At 37.9% G+C, this 21645-nt stretch overlaps 1 protein-coding gene across 2 annotated transcripts; it reads right to left on the bottom strand.

The window, feature by feature from the left end:
- Positions 1-6820: 6820 nt before the first annotated feature.
- On the bottom strand, positions 6821-21247 carry ZNF330 (zinc finger protein 330). Of its 2 annotated transcripts, none has more exons than XM_015825889.1 (10): positions 21229-21247; positions 18831-18960; positions 17790-17809; positions 17628-17698; positions 14987-15066; positions 13742-13868; positions 11920-12024; positions 10221-10267; positions 8576-8693; positions 6821-7857 (listed from the first exon to the last, which is right to left on the bottom strand). In XM_015825889.1, the coding sequence occupies exons 2-10, from the start codon at positions 18948-18950 to the stop codon at positions 7589-7591; spliced, it is 957 nt and encodes a 318-aa protein (XP_015681375.1). In that variant the 5' UTR covers positions 18951-18960; positions 21229-21247; the 3' UTR covers positions 6821-7588. The 2 variants fall into 2 exon arrangements, with proteins under 2 accessions (XP_015681375.1, XP_015681374.1); XM_015825888.1 differs by lacking the exon at positions 21229-21247 and adding an exon at positions 21066-21099.
- Positions 21248-21645: the final 398 nt, after the last annotated feature.

Genomic DNA, 21645 nt, shown 5'->3' with positions numbered 1-21645 from the left:
CCAAAACGTTTTGCTGACTCTCCTAAAATGTGGTCATGTGACTGGGATGCCATAAATGGCCACAAATGCAGCCTGGACGACAAGAACTTGATCATGTCATTGTGGTGGTGGTGGTGGGGCTGTTGAAACTTCAAATCCAGGTTGTAAGTATCCCAGGGAGGTCTGTTGTAACTTTGAATGGTCACTAACTGATTGGACATAAGTTGGGTACTACCTGTACTTAGTTATTTATTTGATTTCAAGGCTGCCCAACTCCTCTACAATTCTAGGTAGCTTACAGAATAAAGAAACTATATATATGCCTTGACGACTTAGGTAGCACAATAGCAGTGGTGTGAAACTATATATCTCTATATCTGGCTTCACACTACTACTATTGGGCTTCCTAAGTCGTCAAGGCATTTCTACTCATCTTTCCTATTGTCCTACAAAAGCCCCACCATAATGTATAATGTAGCAAAAAGTTGGGTTGTCAGATCAAGATCTTGGTTCCTTCAGAATGTTACCAACACTGTTTATTCTCCTGAGACCTCCAACCCCAAACTCCTTTGTATAACTTTTTTTGGAATATTTAGGGATGATTTCACATGTATGCTTTTTGTTTTTCTGCCAGAATTTTTAGACTCATTTCTTTTATGCACTACTTTGTTTTATGCATTGTCTAGTACACAGGTAATCCCCAAATTATGAGTGTTCACTTAGCAACCGTTCAAAGTTACGCAATAAGCACCCCCCTAGTGTTTATGAGCAATTCCTGAAATTACAAATGTTGAAGCACCATGGCAGTTGTTTGTCCTTACAAATGACTGCAGAGGGTCTGCAACATTCACTCTATTTCCCCCTCACCACAACTGCTTCCCCCTCCCTTCCTGTTGCTCTGACTTGCAAAGATCTGTCTCCTCTCTGCCATGGTTTCTTTGCCTTGGAGGAGAGTTGATAGAGGCTCCTGGGTGCCGTAATATCATGCGAGTTCAGACAGAGAATGGGTGCCTGAACTCTTGGGAGATCATGGACTCCAGAAACTTTCATTCTCAGCATGAAAAGTGTTTATGGCGCTTGTCTCCTGCTCCTCCCCAACTCCTTTCTGCTACTACCAGAAACATCTTGCCTAGATGGAGACTGAAAACTTCATCTGTGTGCAAATGGGGTGCTTAGAAAAGGAGCAAATCGCTCAATTTCCAAGGGCCCCATTTGCAAGCAGACAAAGTTTCCAGTCTCCATCAGTTCTCCATCTGGGTGAAAAGTGTTTGGGCGCCTATCAGGCATTTGGAAATGGAGCAAATCGCTCTGTTCCCAAGCACCCGATAGGTACCCAAACACTTTTCGCCCAGAGGGAGACTGGAAACTTCATCTGCGTGCAAATGTGACACTTAGAAATGGAGCAAATCGCTCCATTTCCATGCACCCCATTTGCATGCAAATGAAGCTTCCAATCTCCATCAGATCTCCATCCAGACGAAAAGTGTTCCGGTGGTGGCAGAAAAGTGTTGAGGGGGAGGAGCAGGAGACAGGCACCACAAACACTTTTCATGCCCAGGAGCTTCCATTGACTCTCCTCTCCCTCAAAGACAAAGAAACATTGGCAGAGAGGAGACACATCTTTCTAATGTAAATGAGTCCAGCATGGCAGGAAGGGAGGGGGAAGCATATGGTATCTTAGTGGGTCGGGGAGACCTTGGGGGCCTGTTCCATCACTAGGTCCCCCATGGCCTTCCCCACTCTGAGATACCTCATGTTCGCTTAATGAACCGTTCATTCAATTAGTAAATTCGTGGGTGAAAGCAGGGAGTAATCTCGTTCAAGGTATGAGATTCACTCCTACGAATCCTTGAGTTATGAATGGAAGGGGTAGGCTCCATTACATACGTAACTAGAGGTCTACCTGTATATAGGGTAATTTTATAATGGTTCTAATTTTATCTTATCTATATTCTCTCTATTCAGGATTATTTTGCCTATTATATATTTTTATAGTTTTAGCTTTATTTATTATTTTAATTTTTATTACCTACTGTCACACTGTTAACAATAACTTGATTGATTTTCTAAGTTTTTATCATAGATTTCTTTACTTTTTGTATTATATTAGTCTATACTGGTATTTGGTTGTAAAGTTTAAGTTTCAGATTTCAAGAATGAAGAAAGTTGTCTCTTGATGTTGTGCTTTACTGATGCTTTCACTGCTTCAAATTTCATTATCTTACTTTGCATTCTATACTTGGTATGCATGCCAAGGTTTAATTTCTAGTTGCTGACTTCTTAGTTGTGAAATACTTTCATTTTGGGAAGTCCAGATCTTACCTATCCAATTTTTCTAAGGCACTGGTTAGGAAGAAAAAAATTAAGGCTGCCTGAAAGTAATGATTTAGCTTCAGTTGGAAACTTTTTGATTTTACACATCACAGGCTGTTGCACAATCCTACTTTTATTTTGTCTTCAGCTCATGTGTTCAGACTTAGAAGTGGTTATTTCTACTTTGGAACAATTTATTTTTAGTTTTCCATTAATTTCAAAACAGAAACCTGGTTCAGCATTTTGGCTCTTAGATGCCAAATAAAAACCTTAATCTTTTCCAGTTTTTAAGAAGGGCTTATAATAGATTTACTTCTGTTTTAATTTTTAATTTAAGCCTGCCACTGGATTTTATGTAGAAGGCTTATTAATACTAATATTTTAACTGCAATTGTACTGAATGTTATTTTATGTACCACATTAAACTGTAGTTTTTCACAGAAAATGATGTACTATTACTAGAAGAATTTTCTAGAAATAACTACATAATATTTAAAACCTAAGTTGATTTTATATTGCATTGTTGCCCACTTACTGTACTGTAATTCAAGAATCACAATAGAACACAGTCAAGATTAATTGAAATAAACTACCAAGATTAGCAAAATATAGATGAAAAGAAGCATTTATGAGGGGAGATAGTGTACTCTGAGCTACAGATCTAGGGTAGGTAAATGAGACAAGGCAGAATTCTCAGTGAAGATATGGACTAGATGGACTAGACTGGTTAATTTTTTCTGCTTTGGTTAATGAGATCTGTGGAGGCCATCAAGCTGACTAAGCAAGCTCTAGGCCTGACTCATGAACAGGCAAAGGTTAACACATGCTTCCCTATGACATCTTCTAAGTGCAGGCGTAGCTATCTGATTCTTAGTTCTTGAGGAGGCAATTAACACCATTTGCAGTGAAACCTTTTAATTCATTGTAATATTGAGCTATTTGTTGACTTTCACCTCTGTAATCAAAATTACAGGCATACTTATTTTGTGAATTTTGTGTAAATCAAGCTGAAAAGGTAGTATGTCTGTGTCATAGAAAATTAAAAATAATATTGTTATTGAATGTGTATGTGTGTGTGTATATATATATATATATATATATATATATATATATATATATATATATATATATATATATATATATATATATAATATTATTAATAATAATAATAATAATCATAATAATAATAAAGTTTAAAGGGACATTGGAGGTCATCTAGTCCAACCCCCTGCTCAGGCAGGAAACCCTATACCGTTTCAGACAAATGGCTGTCCAGTCTCTCCTTAAAAACTTCCAGTGTTGGAGCATTCACTGCTTCTGGAGGCAGGTTGTTCCACTGGTTAATTGTTCTGTCAGGAAATTTCTCCTTAGTTCTAAGTTGCTTCTCTCCTTGATTAGTTTCCATCTGTTGCTTCTTGTACTGCCTTCAGATGCTTTGGAGAATAGCTTGACTCCCTCTTCTTTGTGGCAGCCAGAGATATTGGAACACTGCTATCATGTCACCCCTAGTCCTTCTCTTCATTAAACTAGACATACCCAATTCCAGCAACCGTTCCTTATATGTTTTAGCCTCTAGTCTCCTAATCATCTTTGTTGCTCTTCTCTGTACTCTTTCTAGAGTCTCAACATCTTTTTTACATCGTGGTGATCAAAACTGGATGCAGTATTCCAAGTGTGGCCTTACCAAGGCATTGTAAAGTGGTATTAACACTTCATTGATCTTGATTCTATCACTCTGTTAATGCAGCCTAGCACTGTGTTGGCTTTTTTGGCAGCTGCAGCACACTGCTGGCTCATATTTAAGTGATTGTCCACTAGGACTCCGAGGTCCCTCTCACTGTACTACTATTAAGCAAGGTACCCCCTATACTATACCTGTACATTTGGTTTTTCTTTCCTAAATGTAGAACCTCGCTTTTTTCACCGTTGAATTTCATTTTGTTAGATAGAGGTCTTCTAGTTCAACCCCCTGCTCAGGCAGGAAACCCTATACCATTTCAGACAAATGGTTGTCCACTCTCTTCTTAAAAGCTTCCAGAGTTGTAGTATTCACAACTTCTGGAGGCAAGTTGTTCCACTGATTAATTGTTCGACCACTACATATACTTTGTCCAACAGATCTCAGTGGAAGATGATACAACAAAGGAAATTGAATAGCATGTTAAATGTGGTTGGCAGGCATTCGTTAAACTAAGCATAATTTTCAAGTATAATCTCCCCCTACACTTAAAGAGAAAAGTTTTCAATCAGTGTGTGCCACCTGCTCTAACATATGCCAGTGATACATGGACACTAACCTCACAATTGATACAAAAGCTACGAGAAGTGAAAAGAGCTGTCGAAAGACACATGCTTGGCATTACAAGACAAGATAGAAAGACCCACACATGGTGGAGAACAAACAAAAGTATACAATGTCATCAAGAGAGTAAAAGAACTAAAATGGAAATGGGCTAGTCACATTGCAAGAATTGATGGCAGGTGGACTAAGGCAGTCCTAGAATGGATCCCACTTGATAAAAAGTATCCATGAAAGAGACCTAAAACAAGATGGATTGATGATATCAGTAAGTATTGCGGGCCCAATTGGCGAAAGAACTAAACCTACCATTAAAATTATAGACTGATCATTTCTTTGTCAGTGGGCAAAACATACAAAACCAGCAGGGGATCAAATAATTTTTTCCCTCATTGTAGATGATAAACCAGCTCCCCAGCAAGTAGGACAAAATCTTCCACAATAGCAGTTCCCATTTTACTTCTAGTCAAAATTAGTAGCTCTTGCTTTAAATAGTCCCATCTCTGTAACTGACAAAAATTGTGGAAATCTTGGCAAATCAACATCTTTGCTCAGTGTGAATTAAACATCTCCCTAATACTAAATTAGGTAAGATTTACAATTGCTTTAATAACAAAAGCATGCTGAAGAATATCTGCAAATCACCCAGAGTGGCTCCACAGGGGGAAATAAATTGAACAAACATCTTTAAATGCATATAATTATCTTTCTCCTTATGACTATTTGCTTAATTTTCAACCTATTATTTGGCTTAACAAACTGATGCAGGATTGGTCCATTCTTTGTGATTCCCACAGGTCTTTTTCAATCTGAAACATACTCCCTATTTCCAGATCAGAACTTTTGCTCCTTCCAGAGATTTGTTTGGATGCTTTTGTAACTGGATTAAGCCTTGTTCCATATACAAAATGAAGTATCTCTTTCCTACTCAAAACATCACTCGCCCAATTCTTGGTTTGATGGCTAGCCTTTCAAGTGAATTCTGGCTTTGAAATCTGTTCCTGAAATGATCAACTATGAAACATATAACTTGTGAGTGAAGTCTCGGGTTAATTGTGAACCCTGGCTTTTCTCAAATGAATTTTCATATAAATTTAGTGGATCCATAGTTGAATCATCTTCCAATCTCCTCATTAACAGTCACATTATTGAAGAAGCCAGGAAGCAGGTATTGGGCAGGTTTTGGAGGCTTAAATGAACAGACTTGAAGAAGTTATATCAATGGCAGTTCTAAGCTAATACAGATCTTAAAGCAGGGAGAAATCATGGGCCAGTAGCAATCCTCATTCTCTTTCATATCTCAGGTTCAACCCACTAAGGCTCAGCTGCAAGAACAGTGCTACATATTTTGGCCTTTAAAGTTTGATAACAGGTATCTTAATCCTGATATTTAAAATGGATCATGCATCTCTTTTGAATCTATTACTCTGGTCCTAAAAATTCAGATCCAAAAACTAGACCATTTTTTTCTCATTTCTGGATTTGTTCCCTATAGCTCTGAGTCTGATAAAAGAAGGATGACCCTTCTGAAAAGTCTCTTGTTCTAGAACATGGGCAGCATGGAAAGGACATCTGCTTTTCTTCCGTGGGTACCCTTTCTAATTAATTTTGCCTGCACAGAGTTATTTTTGTCAACGATTTAGCTTCTCTCAGTTAATACAGTCATCCAGTCACTGATATATTCCTGGCTGCTTTTGTCATGGTTGCACATGTAAAACAACATTAAAAAACAGGGTTAACACTTGTCTGATTATTCTTCCCCACTGCTTACAAATGTAATTGTCACACTAATTTATTCTGCTTTTGATTTTCAACTACAACTTTAATGTTGGCTAGTCACATAACTGGAATTTCTTCAAATAGAAATGCCAATGGTGTGTATCTCCACTATGTGCATAGCACACCTATGAAGACTCTTTTGACAGACTCCTTATACATGCGAGTTTGGATGCACAAATAGCAATGGCAAAAACATAGCATAGTTCTTCACGATCTTGAACTTTCTAGACATATTGTATTTCATTTTCCATCATGCAGGCTGAAAAATGGCAAGAACTGTAATCTATCTCCCCTATTACCAGGTAGGAAAGGCCAATTTATCCATACTAAGTATATATTTAAGTTCTGTTCTACTATTTTTCACTCTTTTACTGATTTGAGAGCTCCCCATCTTATATCCACGGATTCACTGCCCTCTTGCAGCAAAGTATAAAAATGCAGAATGTAAATATGATTGACAGATGCAATGTCAGTTTTATTGTGATAAATAGAAAATCAAAAATTTATTTAGATCACACTGCAGGTGGCTGCAAATTTCCAATTAATGTATAGCATGGCAAAATGGCAAGAACTGATAATGTTACAGAAGTAAATTGCAAGGAAATATATTGATCAGCCTTGCTGACACAACTACCAAAGTAAACTTAATTTCAATTTATATATTCAACTATAATAGCTTGCAGCAAGCGTTTCCCCTTTGCCAAAGCTGGATCAATATTTATGAAAAAAAAATTCATTTGCACATGACAGGAAATAACTTTTGATACAGAAAAACCGTAGATGCCCATTGCCATTGATTTTCTTAAGTTTATGGAGCACCACCAGAATTACTCAAGAACTTCACATACGATGACTGCATGGAAGCAAATATTGCCTTGATCTCCTCATACTTTTGTCCTGAATGGCAGAAAGAATATGAGGATCCCCTAACGTCATGTGAATGAGCACACAGGATGTTCCATTGGGCCATCTAAACCCTTCCTTGGCCTCATTCAACTGCTCCATTCCTTTATTGCCTAATAAGCTTTCCTATCCCAAAGCCTCTCTGTTATACCAATGCCACACATAAATTTCACTAAGCACATACAGACATCCTCTGTTTATTCCTTTCCAAGCAAGGCCTAGAACTAGACCTAAGCACAGATCTTACCCCAAAGGTAAGTACTACTAGGGTTCAAGGGGACTTAGTTCTTGCTAAGTGTGCTAAGGACAGCAGCCTTATTCAGCAGGCTCTTCATAATGTGCATAGCCACTAGCATAGGTCCTTCCTAAATTCAAGTTGCTGAACACATCAGTTGCCTCTGATTCAGAATCTCTCCCTCCTTCCTCATTATCATCATCTTCATCATCCTCTGCCTCGTAATCATCATATTCTTCATCAGGATCGACAGCTCTGCCAGATGAAAGATTCTTCCAATAGGCATCATACCCAGAAGCCCCATCAGCTTCTTCACCTCCTGTCTGACGGCCAAATCTCAAAGAGCGAGCTGCAAAAAGAAATGGAGAACGGTACAGAAGCTTCCATTATATTTTGCTTATCTACATGGAAGTGCTATAGGAAGGAGAGTGCTATAGATATTGGGTATTCCATGGAAAACCGTGAACATTTATCTAACAACGATTTCTATGGAGCATCATAGATGCATCTAAAATTTAGACAAAATAAAGAACTTATGTACAGGTTGTCCTTGCTTAACAATGATAATTGGGCCTGGAACTCCCTCAATAATTGATGTTGTCCTAAATCAAAAGGTCATGTGAATGTGCCGCTTAGCAACAATTTCGGCAGTCATCGCATACCACAACTTGCAACTTCTTGCTGGCTTCCCCATTATGTTTGCTTGTTGGAAGCCTGCAGGGAAGATTACAAATCATAATCATGTGACTGCAGGATTGCTGGGATGGTCATAAGTATGAGAACTGGTTCTAAGTACCACTAATTCAGTGCAGTCGTAAGTTTGAATGGTCACTGAAGGGTCATTAAACCAGGGCTACTTGTATTGCAACAGATTATGTGTTTTTAAGAGTGTGAAAAAGATCTCCCACTAAAAGCAGAAACTATGAATTAGTTAAATTCAGAATAAGTGTTCTTGACCAGTTGACACTACAATGCTACTTGCTCTGTTATCACAGTCCAATATTAAGTAGATCATTACTTCCATTCTACTGGGTGTGAAAAGTACGAATCTTGAAAGGCAAACTTACTTGACATGCTCAGGTCCTTGGTTTCTTGTGTTTCATGCCCACACTTTGGACACGGAGGCTCCCTTCCCTTTTCGTGTTTGAAAACCTTGCTTCGTGTATGATCATCACAGAAACATGCCTGTAGGTATAATTTATATATCAGTAAAAATGAATGTTTGGGTGACCAATGAAAGTTAAAAAACAACAACACCAGAATTGTTTAAGAACTTGTTGAAATGAAAAACAGCCCTGAGGTCCCAATAAATCTCAGATCCATAAATAATGATCCATTAATGCTAGCTCCAAGTCTTCATTTTTTTCCCCTAAAGACCACAGGGCCAGGGCCATCGTTATCTCTGTAGGGAGGCTGTTTCACAAGGCATGCTTCCAAGACACCAACAGTTAATACTGTTTTACTTAGAGGACTTGGAACATGCCAACCCTGCTAGATCTAGTAAGACAAGCAGAAATAATTGTGGATAGGCAATGCTGCAAATAATCTGTCCCATACCATGTAGGCTTTAAAGGTGATAACTAACACCTGGGAGCCTAGTGGGAGCCATACAGCAGTGGTATTATGGAGACATATCATGATGTGACCAATACTGCTTATGCTGTTGCATTATGAACTAGCTCAGGGGTGTCAAACTGCCGGCCCGCAGGCCAGATGCATCATAGCAAAACTGCACCCACCCCATTGCCGGCAATGGCAAAAAAAGTTGTGATATGTCATGACGTCACATGAGTTTGACACCTCTGAACTAACTGAAGCTTCTGAATGCTGTTTAAGGACAGCCCCATGTAGAGCACACTACAATAATCCAATTGTAAGGTGACAAAGGCAGGGAAAGACCATGAACAGTGCCACCCAAACAAGGAAAGGGCACAATTAGAGTACAAGTTATATTTGTGCAAAGGTTCTCTTGGTCATGACTGTTGCTGCTCTTCAAGCAGAAGGCGGGGTCCAGAAGAATCCTCAGATTGTGAACCAACTCTGATTGTGGAGTGTCACCCCAGCCAGAGTTACAGATGGCAAATCTTTATCTATATGGGACTAAGACGCATAGCCAATTGATTTTTCCAAGGTAGAACCAAGACCAGTTCTTCCCTGATGCCATGTACATTCATTCTGCCATTATCAACAAATGCTGAGAATACAAATAAAGTCAACCACCCTGCAGAAAATCCTATCACTTTTAAATAGCTGGAGAATCCAGAGCAGTATGGATGCCTGAAGACATGAAATAATTCATTTACCATTATTCCCTGAAGGGTAATAGGTGTAAAAAATGGAGGAGATGCAGCATAACGAGGTATGATTTTAGTAATACCAGTTATAACCAACTAGTGCAGAAATATCCAAGTTGATATGAAAACCTACAATGCTTTGAATGAAAGAAAACCAGCAGATGGTAGCCCGAACAATAATCCAGGGCAGGTGCTGATGTTTTATGGTGACTGGAGGGAAAGTTTTAGCATCACATTGAAATCACAGCATGAAAGTTAATCAAAGCATAAAATAGAAGCAGGATACAGACCATTAAAAAAAAACACCACAAAGCATTTTTAATGTATTATGGAAAATGAATGTTGAGAACTGCCAGCAGGTTGAAAGCATGCAAATATGAAATGTGATACATTTACTTGGAAATGTTTTTGCTTGTACCTTACAGCGGAGACATGAATGCTGCCCCAGTCGATTGCAGGAAACACCTAATAGGCAAGATAAAAGGCATGGCTGAATGATGAGAGTTTTTGTTGCTTTGCCCTCTTTTCTTTTTGTCTTTTAAATCAAGGTCGACTCTTTACTTCAATGGACAACCTTAGGCTCTCCCTCAGCAAAGTACAATAGAAATGAACACTTAGCGATGACAGAAAATGGGGATTTTAATGAGGCACAGAGAGCAGCTTCATTTCAGCAGCAAATTGCAGGAGTCCTGATCTAATACCAAAGACTCCAATGATCACCCAAAGGCACCTGAGGAAAGTAACTGCCCAACAAAGCATGGACACTGCATTGCCCCTTCCCCATGTCCAACTTCTGGACACACTGTTCATGCAAGGACAAAATAAAAGCAGCACTGGACTAAATGACAAGAGATGTGTTGGTGATAGAAAAATTCAGGCAGTCCTGGATGAGACATACAAAAGGAATGGTCATAAACCTGGTGCTTTGGTAAGGAATGCCCACATACAGTACCAATCATAAGCTGTACTAGTCTTGCATGAACTGGCGTACAGGAAAATCAATTTAATACAGTATAGTATGTTCTAGAATACATTCTGATTCAAGATGTTACACTCTATATTTAATTCCCAGTGACAGTACGCTGAGTGTGATGTTGTAATGGCATTGTTTGATTCTGCATACATCTGCAGTCCTTAAGGATTGCCAGTGTTAACCAGTGACTAAACATCTATAATACACAATAATATATAAACAATAAGTGGGACATTGAACAGAACAGATTTAACAAGGGCACAATAAAGCAACAGAAACTAAAAACAGAAAATGAAAAAGAAAATCTATAGTTTTAAAACAATGGAGTAGTATAGCAACTACTCACTTTTTTAAAAAAAGGTTAAACCTAGGCCACACAGAATAAACCATGGTTTACAAACCACACCAGGTTTACATAATTTGCTAAGCCAAAATTGAATAAATCATTTTATGCCTAGTGCAGTTTTTTATTAGAGCCACATGAAGTAGGTGCATTTTTTTTGCGCCTGGCTTCCAATAGAGAAACTGCAGCCTTCATAAAAAGGTGATCTACTCTTCCAAGACCAGAATCTGCAAACAGAAGCTAGTTTAAGCTTGAGTCTTTTGCTAGCTTTCTTTAAACACCGCCTCCTCAAACGTGTGTATTGTGCATTCAAGTTTGTTTCAAATGTAGCAAGCTTTATATATTAAAAACTGGGTCAATCTATTCTCCAAAGCATCCGAAGGCAGAACAAGAAACGATGGATGGAAACTAATCAAGGAGAGAACCAACCTAGATCTAAGGAGAAATTTCCTGACAGTTACAACCATTAATCAGTGGAAGAAGTTGCCTCCAGAAGTTGTGGGAGCTCCAACACTACAGATTTTTAAGAAGAGACTGGGCAACCATTTTCCTGAAATGCTATGGAGTTTCCTGCTTGAGCAGGGGGTTCCAACAGAAAATCTCCAAGGTCCCTTCTAACTCTGTTATTCTGTTATTCTCAGTCATGAAAGTAATAGGGCCAGTAATCTCCCACTCTCATACATACTACAAATTATCAATTTGAAATTCATTATTGAACTGCCTTTTGGATTTGAGCTACATCACAGAAACAGTTAAAAGCATGCTTAATTTGATAACCGAGCCATTAGCAGAAAAGCTTACATTTAAAGGTTTCAGCTTCCAGAACTTGGCAGCTGGCTTGATGCTCAAACTGATCATCCTCACAAAGGAAATTATGGCAAAAGGAGCAGCTAAATATCCTGCCACCTGTAGAATTCAGTGAAAAAAGTGGAGATTGGTCAAAGCCATTTGCAGCATATCCTATCAGAGACTCTGAAAACTGAAGAGAAAGCAAATCTGAAAGATTTCCACAAAGAAAATTCAAAAAAATGACATTATAGTTCATCCACCATGTATGCTAACTCAATAGTCACATTATGTACAACAATGTGTTTTACCAGATAACTGTGTAAAATTGCATCCTTCTTTTCTTACGTATCTATAAAGATACATTTTAATTCTGTTTAAATATAGATAAAAATACAGATAGTCCTCAACTTACAACTGTTCATTTAGTGACTGTTTGAAATCACTAAATAAATCTAGGATTAGGGTTAGGTCTACTTGAATTCATGGCTGACTCCCAATATTTTATTGTGGTCCACAAATAGCTCTGAATCAAAACTCTAGGAACCTTCAAAAACTCTAGGAATCTCTCCTTAGCATTAGTTTGTGGCCATGACTCCAAGCAGATGTAACCCTAATCCTAGATCCATTTTCATTGGCAATGGGATTTTCCCATATATTTTACTGTGTCCCACAAACAAGTCCAAATGAAAAATTGTCAATTTTCCTTTCCTTTAAAAACCTCTAGGAAACTGTCCCTAGCTTTAGTTTGTGGCCATGACTTCAAGTAGACCTGACCCTAACCCTAGATTCATTTTCATTGGCAACGGGATTTTCCCATGTATTTTACTATGATCCACAAACAAATCCGAATGAAAAGCTATCAGCTCACCTTTCCTTTGAAAACCTTTAAGAATCTATCCCTAGCATTGGTTTGTGGCCATGACTCCACATAGACCTAACCCTAACCCTAATCCCAATTCAGCTAAATTTAGAACGGACTGAATTGTGGTACCAGTGAAGGAGAATATTTGTAGCACAGGGTTGAAATGAGGGATCCCTGATGCTCTCTGGGCTTGCTTGTTTTCTTGCAGACATTTCGTTACCCTAACTAGGTTAACTACCCTAACTGAGCACTGATATGTTACCCAGTTACCTAGTTATGAAACATCTGTAAGAAAACAAGCGAGCTCAGAGAGCACCAAGGACTGAATTTTGTCCACCATATGAAAATATTAAGGTATAGGTAGTCCTTGACTTACAATAGTTCGTTTAGTGATAGTTACAAAAGCACTGAAAAAACTGACTTATGACCATTTTTACACTTATGACTGTTGCAACATCCCCATGGTCACGTGATCAACATTCAGAAGCTTGGCAACTGACTCATATTTATGACAGTTGCAGTGTCTCAGGGTCATGCGATCACCTTTTGCAAACCTCTGACAGGCAAAGTGAAGCCAGATTCACTTAACCATGTTATTAACTGCAGTGATTCACTTAAGAACTATTACACGAAATGTTGTAAAATGGGGCAAAATTCAGTTAATAAGCGTCTTGCTTAGCAATGAAATTTTGGGCTCAACTGTGGTCATAAGTTGAGGACTACCCACATAACAAAATTAATAGCCAGAATAAAAAGTCTTGTGGAATTTGAAAGATTTAAAACATCATTGCATAAATTTCATGGACTGCAATCAACTTTACTACAGAACATTATCCTAAAGTTTGATTGTGTGTGCATGCGAGCACACATATAAGCATACATACACAATAAGAAGCAGATGGGATAAATTGCAAGAATACAAGACAGATCATTTCCAATAATGTGGTTCCTTCTGACCAGGAAACAACTTACCATGGTCCCAGACACCCCGCTCACATTCAATGCATTCTGCATCAGACAGAGGACAGATGCAGGCATGGGTGCTTAAACATTTTCTGCCATGGCAAATCCAAGCTTCACAGAAATCACATATTGCCCCCTAGGAAAAAAAGAGGTAACACATTTATTATCAGCTATGTCTGACTTCTAATGAAAAATATTTACCTTGAGTACACATGCATTCCCAGGGACAGTGAATCCCCAAGAATGATATACCATTATACCAACGTACTCCTTGTTCTTATGCTTTCTCAATCTTTAGTAGCACCTTTGATTCAGTATCAACTCTACTTCCAATTCCTGACCCAAAGTCATGAAACAAGATAAAAGGTTGAAGATTCATAGGATCTGAAGAGAAACCAGAGTACCAAACAAGGAGTTCAGCTAGAGATGAATCATGCTGTTAGTCCAAATGAAAGCCCCAAAGTACACTAACAGCTCCTGGCAACTTTCCCCAGATGGATCAATGGATCCTCCTACACTGCCTGCCTAACAGAATGTGTAAAAAATGGGAAGAAACAAACTTTATAATAGGCCAGTTATCATCAATCACCTTTGGGGCCTAAATGCCAAAATATTACCCAAGAAGCACATCTATCTAATTTTGCTTTTATTTCCATTTTAAAATTCCATGCTTGTTCACAGGTAATCCACAACTTACAACTACCATTGAACTCAAAATTTCTATTGCTAAGTGAAATATTTATTAAATGAGTTCTGCCCCATTTTATGACTTTGCCCAGATGTTAAGTCAATAACACAGTTGTTGTGAATCTGGTTTCCCCACTGACTTTGCTTGTCTTGTCAGAAAATCGTAAAAGGTGATCACATGACCCTGAGATACTGCAACCTTCATAAATATGAGTCAATTGCCAAGTTTCTAAATTTTGACATATGACCATGGGGGTGCTGCAACGATTGTAATTATGACCATCAGTTTTTTTTCAGTGCTGTTGTAACTTCGAACTGTCATTAAACAAACTGTTGTAAGTCGAGGACTACCTGTACGTTCATATTTTCATATGGTGGACACAATCCAGTCCATTTTAAATTTAGCTGAATTGATTTCATTGAGATTTAGGCATGCACAAATACTCAAATATTCCAATCCTAAATTTTGCTACCCAGAGGGCACTAATGCTGCCAAACTAGTCCTTTCTGCAATAATTACTTAACCCACCACAAACCTTAGCCATGTAATTGACTTCAGATACATACCACCATTGCAAGCCCAGTGCTATATACTCCAGCATGTTTTATGACACAGTCTGAGGATTTCATCATACATTTTGTCTTTCCTATTACAAAGGACATAAAAATATTATTTAAGTTAAGGATTAATAATGTCATTCAATTAATGCATTTCAATTAATTCTATGAACCTTTAGTTGTTTAAGTCTACATATCAAATTAATAATTTTGGGAAAGAAAGATTCCTTTTTTAAAAAAAAAAAGTGGGATGTATGAGCCACAAGAGCAGGGGTCTTCAAACTTGGCCCTTTTATGACTTGTGGACTTCAACTCCCAGAATTCCTCAGCCAGGCACGCTGGCTGAGGAATTCTGGGAGTTGAAGTCCACAAATCATAAAAAGGCCAAGTTTGAAGACCCCTGCACAAGAGCAATCAATCTAGGAGAGATACTTTCTTTCCTCTTCCTCTTGCTAGATGAAAATCAGAAGTTTAGTAGCACTTTTCTCCCCCAACAAACAAGTTTTATTAAAAGGCATAAGCTTTCTTGAGTTGCAGTTTACTTCATCAGAAGCAAGGAGTAGCTACAGTGATGTAGGATTCAATGGGTGGGGGGGAATAACTTGCTGGTTAGGTAGATATAGATTACATTTGAGACGGATTACAAGTACCTTATCAATTAACTCTAGTGTGTTAAAAATATCCCTGAATTTGAGATTTTTAAGATAGCTGAAACCTTTTGATGTACATAAGATCAGCAATATTTCACTAAATCATGCTAAGTCAAGTCTGTTTTTCCATAATGGTCACTTTGAGTTTGGCAATGGATTGTCTTGGCAAGTTTAAATGGTCCTTGCTTTAAGTCTTGTGTCCTTTAATTCTTTTGTGCCAAGATTGGCCTCTCTGTCATACAAAGACTCCAGAGGGGCACTGTTGACATGTAACGACATAGGTCACATTAGAGGAAGAGCAAGTGAAGTGCTTCTAATCTTGTGTGAGAACATGCTGTCTTTACCACTCAATAAAGGCCAAAAGATATTGTGTTTGAGTGATCAGAATTGTATGTGACAACCAGTGATTCTGTTTTTGTATCCACTTTTTAATAGATTCTCTACTGATATTGGTGAGTAGTTTGCTCTCCTGGCCTAAATCCATCAGTTGATTATCTCTGTCAAGTAAGTCAAAACAAATTTGGTTGCAATATAGAGTCTAGCTACGGAGAATGGATTTGGTGGTAAATTTTATATACCAGAACTCTTACTGATTTTTGTTTTTCCTGACATCTGAAAATTGATCTTAATAAGAATGCATAGAAAATAAATAATTCTGCATCATGTGCACATGAAAAAGATGTTAGAGGCAGAATTCAAATTCTAACCATCGCATGACACTTTATGCTCCGAACAAAACAAGGGAAAAGAAATTCTCTGGTACTTGTAGCAGTCATTTTTATTATTTATTTACATCCCATCTATTATTTTTACAAATAACTCAAAGTGACAAACACACATAATACTCCTTCCTCCTCCTGTTTTCCCCACAACTAAAAGCCCATGTGGTGAGTTGGGCTGAGGTAAGAGTGACTGGTCCAAAGTTACCCTTTCATGCCTAGGGCAGGACTAGTAGTGTAGTGACCATTACTAGAACTAGTGACTTGTAGTGACCATTGCAGAAGATGGGAGCTAAATGTTGTTGCCAGTACGTTCTCCTGAGGGGTTGATTTTTTTCACCAAGAAATAAAGATTCAATAAGGGTATATACAAAGGAAGAAAGAAGGGTGCACCATAAATCTACAACTCTACATTTCACAAGGGAGAAAGCCCTTCTGAGTTAGATAGCATTTAGTTTTTGATCTGATTATGTGCCTGGGCCTGGCGTTTCAAGTGTATCAAAGACCCCGTTTCCTGGTTATACCAACATTTATAGATAACTGTTCGCAGCTGCTGTATATATATATATATTATATTGTGTTTCATTTTAATTGATTCTTATGATTGTTCATCTCCCAGAGTGACTTGTTTGAGATGGGGACCATAAAAACTGAATAAATGAATAAAAAATAAGAAGGAAAAGGAGGAAAATAAAGAAAAGCCAGGAGGAAAATCTTTAGAGCAAAAACGGAGCAGCCAGAAAAATCACACAATCCTTTCCCCATTCCAAATCATATTCCATCAAACTCCATAAAAAGTTTCCTTTTCTGTTTTGATAATTTCTGTAGTTCTTTTAATAAGACAATAGTGCTCAGGAACTCTGCCCTAATTCTGCATTAGCTGGGAACTTTGTGTTCCTACTGCCATGGATGCTTCTGCACTTTCCCCATACATCATTGCTTCTGCATTCTTGTCACTCCTTTGCTTAGCACGCTGCTGAAGGTGTTACTACACAGAGGAAAACTTCTCAGAATACCACATGATGCAAGGGAAAACAATGTTTGGTCTTGCCCTGTATGCACATACATCTCTAAGCCACTGCTGGACACTGGAATTCACTTCATCTTAACTCAAGTATCTCACATCACAATATCTAAATAATTATACCTAAAACCACAATATCTAAAGTAGCAAAAAAAAGTATGATCACCTTTGAAACATATAAATCAGAATAAACTAACCCCAAGCAGAAATCTACTATTGCAATCCAGTAATCAAAACTTTAAACCAGGCACACTTACCACACTGGGCACAAATGGGTAATTTTTGAGTAGAGTTGCAAAAGTAGCAAAAAGCTCTATTTTTCTGGCGTCTGTTAAAATAAGCAAAACAGGATGAAACAAATAGCTAAACCAATGTATTTAAAATTGTATGTAAAATCCTGAAAATGAATATTTATTTACCTTTGACATTTGTCACATTCCTGTAAAAGAAAAAAGAAAAAGGGGTTTTCATATCCATATTTTAGGGCTAGCAAATTAAAGGCAATTTGTAATGCCACGTAAATCACACTTTGGAGAGCAATCATAAGAAGAGCCAAAGTATCTATTATCTTTGATCTTTCTATACCATTCATTACTCGGATAGGACCTGTAATAATTTCTTGGTATTGAGTATGTTTCAGTTGTTTCATTTCTACTGATCATCTTTAAGGCCCTAGCTGTTCAAAAAGCACACTACAAGGTCAATCTCGCTACAAGAACAAATATGCTTTTCATAATTTTGGGGTTCAAACTTTTTTTTATTGCCAGTAACCTTTTGCAATAATCCAGGCAGTTTTGCCTCTCCAATCTTAGATAAGAAGGACTGCTCCACCCCCTTTCATCCACAGTCACACAATATGAAGTAGATACCACAGCCAACAATTGTATGTTTTACAATTACTAAACTTTTAGAGGACTAAAGGCAGCTCTAGAGAAGGATAGAATCCATTCCAAACTTCTTTAAAGGACTAGAAATATGTCTAAATATGGCAAATGAAAATGACCCATCAAGATATTGGCTGACCTTATCAAGTATCTTCTAGGTAATTCCTACTATATCTGTTTAGTATAAGACTGAATAATCCAAAAATCAGTTCTGGAATATGGATTCAGGCAGGTTTGAATTTGGCCATCTCTATACACATTTCTTTTTAATTCAGAGAAATGAAGCCTGGATCCCTCATCTTTTTCCCTCTCAAGTCCTCCGTATACCAGAAAACTTGCAAGAGAAGGTAAAGGGATGCTCCTTGTCTACTGTAAAAGTTTTATATGTACTTTTCTTATCTGTTAACATTAGTAAATTTTACAAGGTTACACACATGTTCTCCTTAGCGCAACAAAGTTTGAAAAGATTTGACCCAACCATACTTCTGTGCAGGACAAAGGAAGAAGATTACTTTTAGCATTCTATTATTTTATCAGACATTTGACACAGAAAAAGCTTAAAGAACTAAATATTACCATTGAAGCATTGCAGGGATGTTTGGCCAAATCAATGTTAGCCCTTGAAGCTCTAATTTGTTTTTCCCGTTCCTTCCGACTTTCAGCTTTTTTGCGTGCACCTGTCTTCTTCTTAGGCATTTTTCACTTTCTGGAAAAAACATTTATCAGGATTAGTCTGCCCCATATTTTCCATCCAGAATACATGCCTCTATTTCTCAATTTTTATTAATGAATCCATAAAAATGCTCAGATGCAAACTTGTAGAACTGTTAGATTTACAATGGCCATTCCTGGCCACTGGTCCCCAAATGGTGATAGATTATTACACTTCTCAGCAGCCAATAACTACTACAGTCTCTAAATTAGGAAAAGCTACTCTTGTTCTTAAAACTAAGTATAAGCCACTGGGTCCTCATTTTACCGACCTTGGCAGGATGGAAGACTGAGTCAACCATGAGCCGGTGAAGATCAAACCTCTGGCAGTAAGCAGAATTAACCTGCGATATTGTGTTCTAACCACTGCACCCTCACAACTGTTATTGGACAACTGTGCAAGCTAAGATGAACCAAGTTAGCTAAACCCTGCAAAACATTTAATTGCAAATTTAAGAATTGGTTCAGAGGAGAAAGCCCAGAGTTACTGAGAGTCGGGCAGAAGGGAAAAAGAGAAATTGGAGAAAATTACAAAATACACAGATTTGCAAATAGAAGTAGAATGACTATGGCAAAAGAAATAAAAGTTAATATCAATAGTAATAGGCACCTTGGGTGCAACCCCAAATATCTGAAGCACCACTTGAACACCACACTGTTCAAAATCATCACTAGTCAATTACAAAAGGCAGCTTTACTTAGAATAGCTTATACATCCCACAACAATACCTTTAATGCCACTAAACAACATCTACCTATCCCAGATTCTTGGGAAGGACTCAATAGTTGGATTTAAAATGCCAAATTTTGTTTAAGTATCTGGCTGATTGTGTAACTAACCAAAATAATAAAACATGAATGAGCAGAGAAGACTGCAAACAAAAAAATCTTCTATTTATTTTCTTAATAACAAATCAGGGGGAAAAACTTTAAAAACTTTTGAGGAAATCGTATTTTTAATACTCACTGTTGCATGTACACACCTGACATTTTAAGTGTCCAGTTTTTCCATAAATCTTCACAATTTTCAAAATACACAATAAAGTCCATTAAAACATTAATCCCATTTTTTTAAAAAATAAAAGCGTTCAAAATCATAACCAGGTCATGTTTTGTTACTATGACTGGGCAAGATTTAAATTACATATAACTTATATGATTTAATTTTCTCTTTAGCTTTCCACACTGAATCTAGTTCTAATTAAAAAATAATCTTGCATAACAAATATTTACTGCTAACTATCATTCTGGGGAGTATATCATATTATAAATTCAGGTTTTCTTCCTAATTAATGAAATCTAACAATAAAATGTCTAACAGTATTAAATTTAGGTTTTTATTATACATGGTTTGTCAGAACTGTACAGATGGGCAAGAAGTTTCATCTTCTCTTTCTGTTATATATTCAGGGAACTAAACTTTATTAACTTGTTATACGATATTCCTTTCTGCAAAATGCTGGGAAGCACCAAACAAACCAATCTCAAGCCATGGATCGAATATTTTCAAATTATACTACAATGTCTAATTACCTAAGAGAATAATGATAAACTTGGAAGAATTAGCTAGCTTACTGTCTAAGAATTTTTAATGCATAATATATATAAAAAGGGGAGAGGTGAATGTTTTTGTTGTTACTGAGAGAGAAAAAAAAGTTCAATTGATAATCTTAAATCCAATTTGTGTCCATCACTAGGCTCAGTTTTGGGTTTAAATCAAAGGAGTCTTTTGCAGCCAAAGTATCAACCAGCCCTCTGCAATACACTGACCTCTAATGTGTTTTAACTTTTGAAATGGCCAGTAAACCTGACCAGGCCAGACTATGCATGACCTTAAATATTTTAAACTGCTTTAAAGGACAACCAGCACGCTCCTCAATTACAAAATGCAACTCGTGCCAGTAAATAATCCTACGACATCGACATCATTTATAAAACCCAACAGCACAACAACTGCACGTTCCAGAAAGAACTCATCTGAGCTAACGCCGGAAAATAAGAGTATCTCCAGATGCCACATGCTGCCAACTTGCAAAGCTACTGCCCTTAAGTTACTCCAGTCTCGAAGAAGCTTCTGATTCAGTCCTTTTCAGGCCTCACCTCCTGACACAACTGGTTTAAATCAAGTGCAAAGCAAAGGCACCAACATCGAAACTCCTTGAAAAACGGAAGGAAAAAGAAATAAGAAAAAGACAAGTGGGGGAAGGGGAAAAGTTGAAGCAACTACAGATTTCAGCCCGTTCGCCCTCTTGCAATAACAAACCCCGCAGCGCTGCAGCGAGCTCACGGCGACAGGCCTTCCAGTTGTGGGAGCAAGAAGAGCTTCTTCTTATTGTCTGTCCCCCTTGACAGAACCTCCGGGAGTACCTCCGATGGTATCCGAGCTCCTCCAGCCCGGCGCTCTCTAGGCCAGTGTTTCTCAACCTGGACAATTTTAAGGCATGTGGACTTCAACTCCCAGAATTCCACAGCCAGCAAGGCTGGCTGTGGAATTCTGGGAGTTGAAGTCCACATGCCTTAAAATTGTCCAGGTTGAGAAACACTGCTCTAGGCGCTTTGGCCTACAACTCCCACAATCCTCAGCACATTTGGCAGAGAATCGTGGGAGCTGTAGTCCCCACACCTTGGCCACCGTGTCTCTGGAGAAGGCTGCGCCGCCGTCCGCGTTCCCCACCACCCC

This window comes from Protobothrops mucrosquamatus, unplaced genomic scaffold (assembly GCF_001527695.2).
Source record: "Protobothrops mucrosquamatus isolate PMUCROS unplaced genomic scaffold, P.Mucros_1.0 scaffold2870, whole genome shotgun sequence".
In the NCBI taxonomy this organism is placed as follows: domain Eukaryota; kingdom Metazoa; phylum Chordata; class Lepidosauria; order Squamata; family Viperidae; genus Protobothrops; species Protobothrops mucrosquamatus.
Note: the sequence above shows the minus strand (reverse complement) of the source record. Positions and strands in the feature narration are given on the sequence as shown.

What these genes read in the sequence shown, in the direction of transcription:
- ZNF330 (XM_015825889.1), bottom strand. Translation starts at nt 18,950, where the DNA reads ATGCCTAAGAAGAAGACAGGTGCACGCAAAAAAGCTGAAAGTCGGAAG. An exon ending in ATCCCTGCAATGCTTCAATG is followed by an intron (nt 17,810 to 18,830) that starts GTAATATTTAGT and finishes TTTCTTTTACAG; the next exon opens with GAATGTGACAAATGTCAAAG. An exon ending in GCACTGGGCTTGCAATGGTG is followed by an intron (nt 13,869 to 14,986) that starts GTATGTATCTGA and finishes TTTTTTTCCTAG; the next exon opens with GGGGCAATATGTGATTTCTG.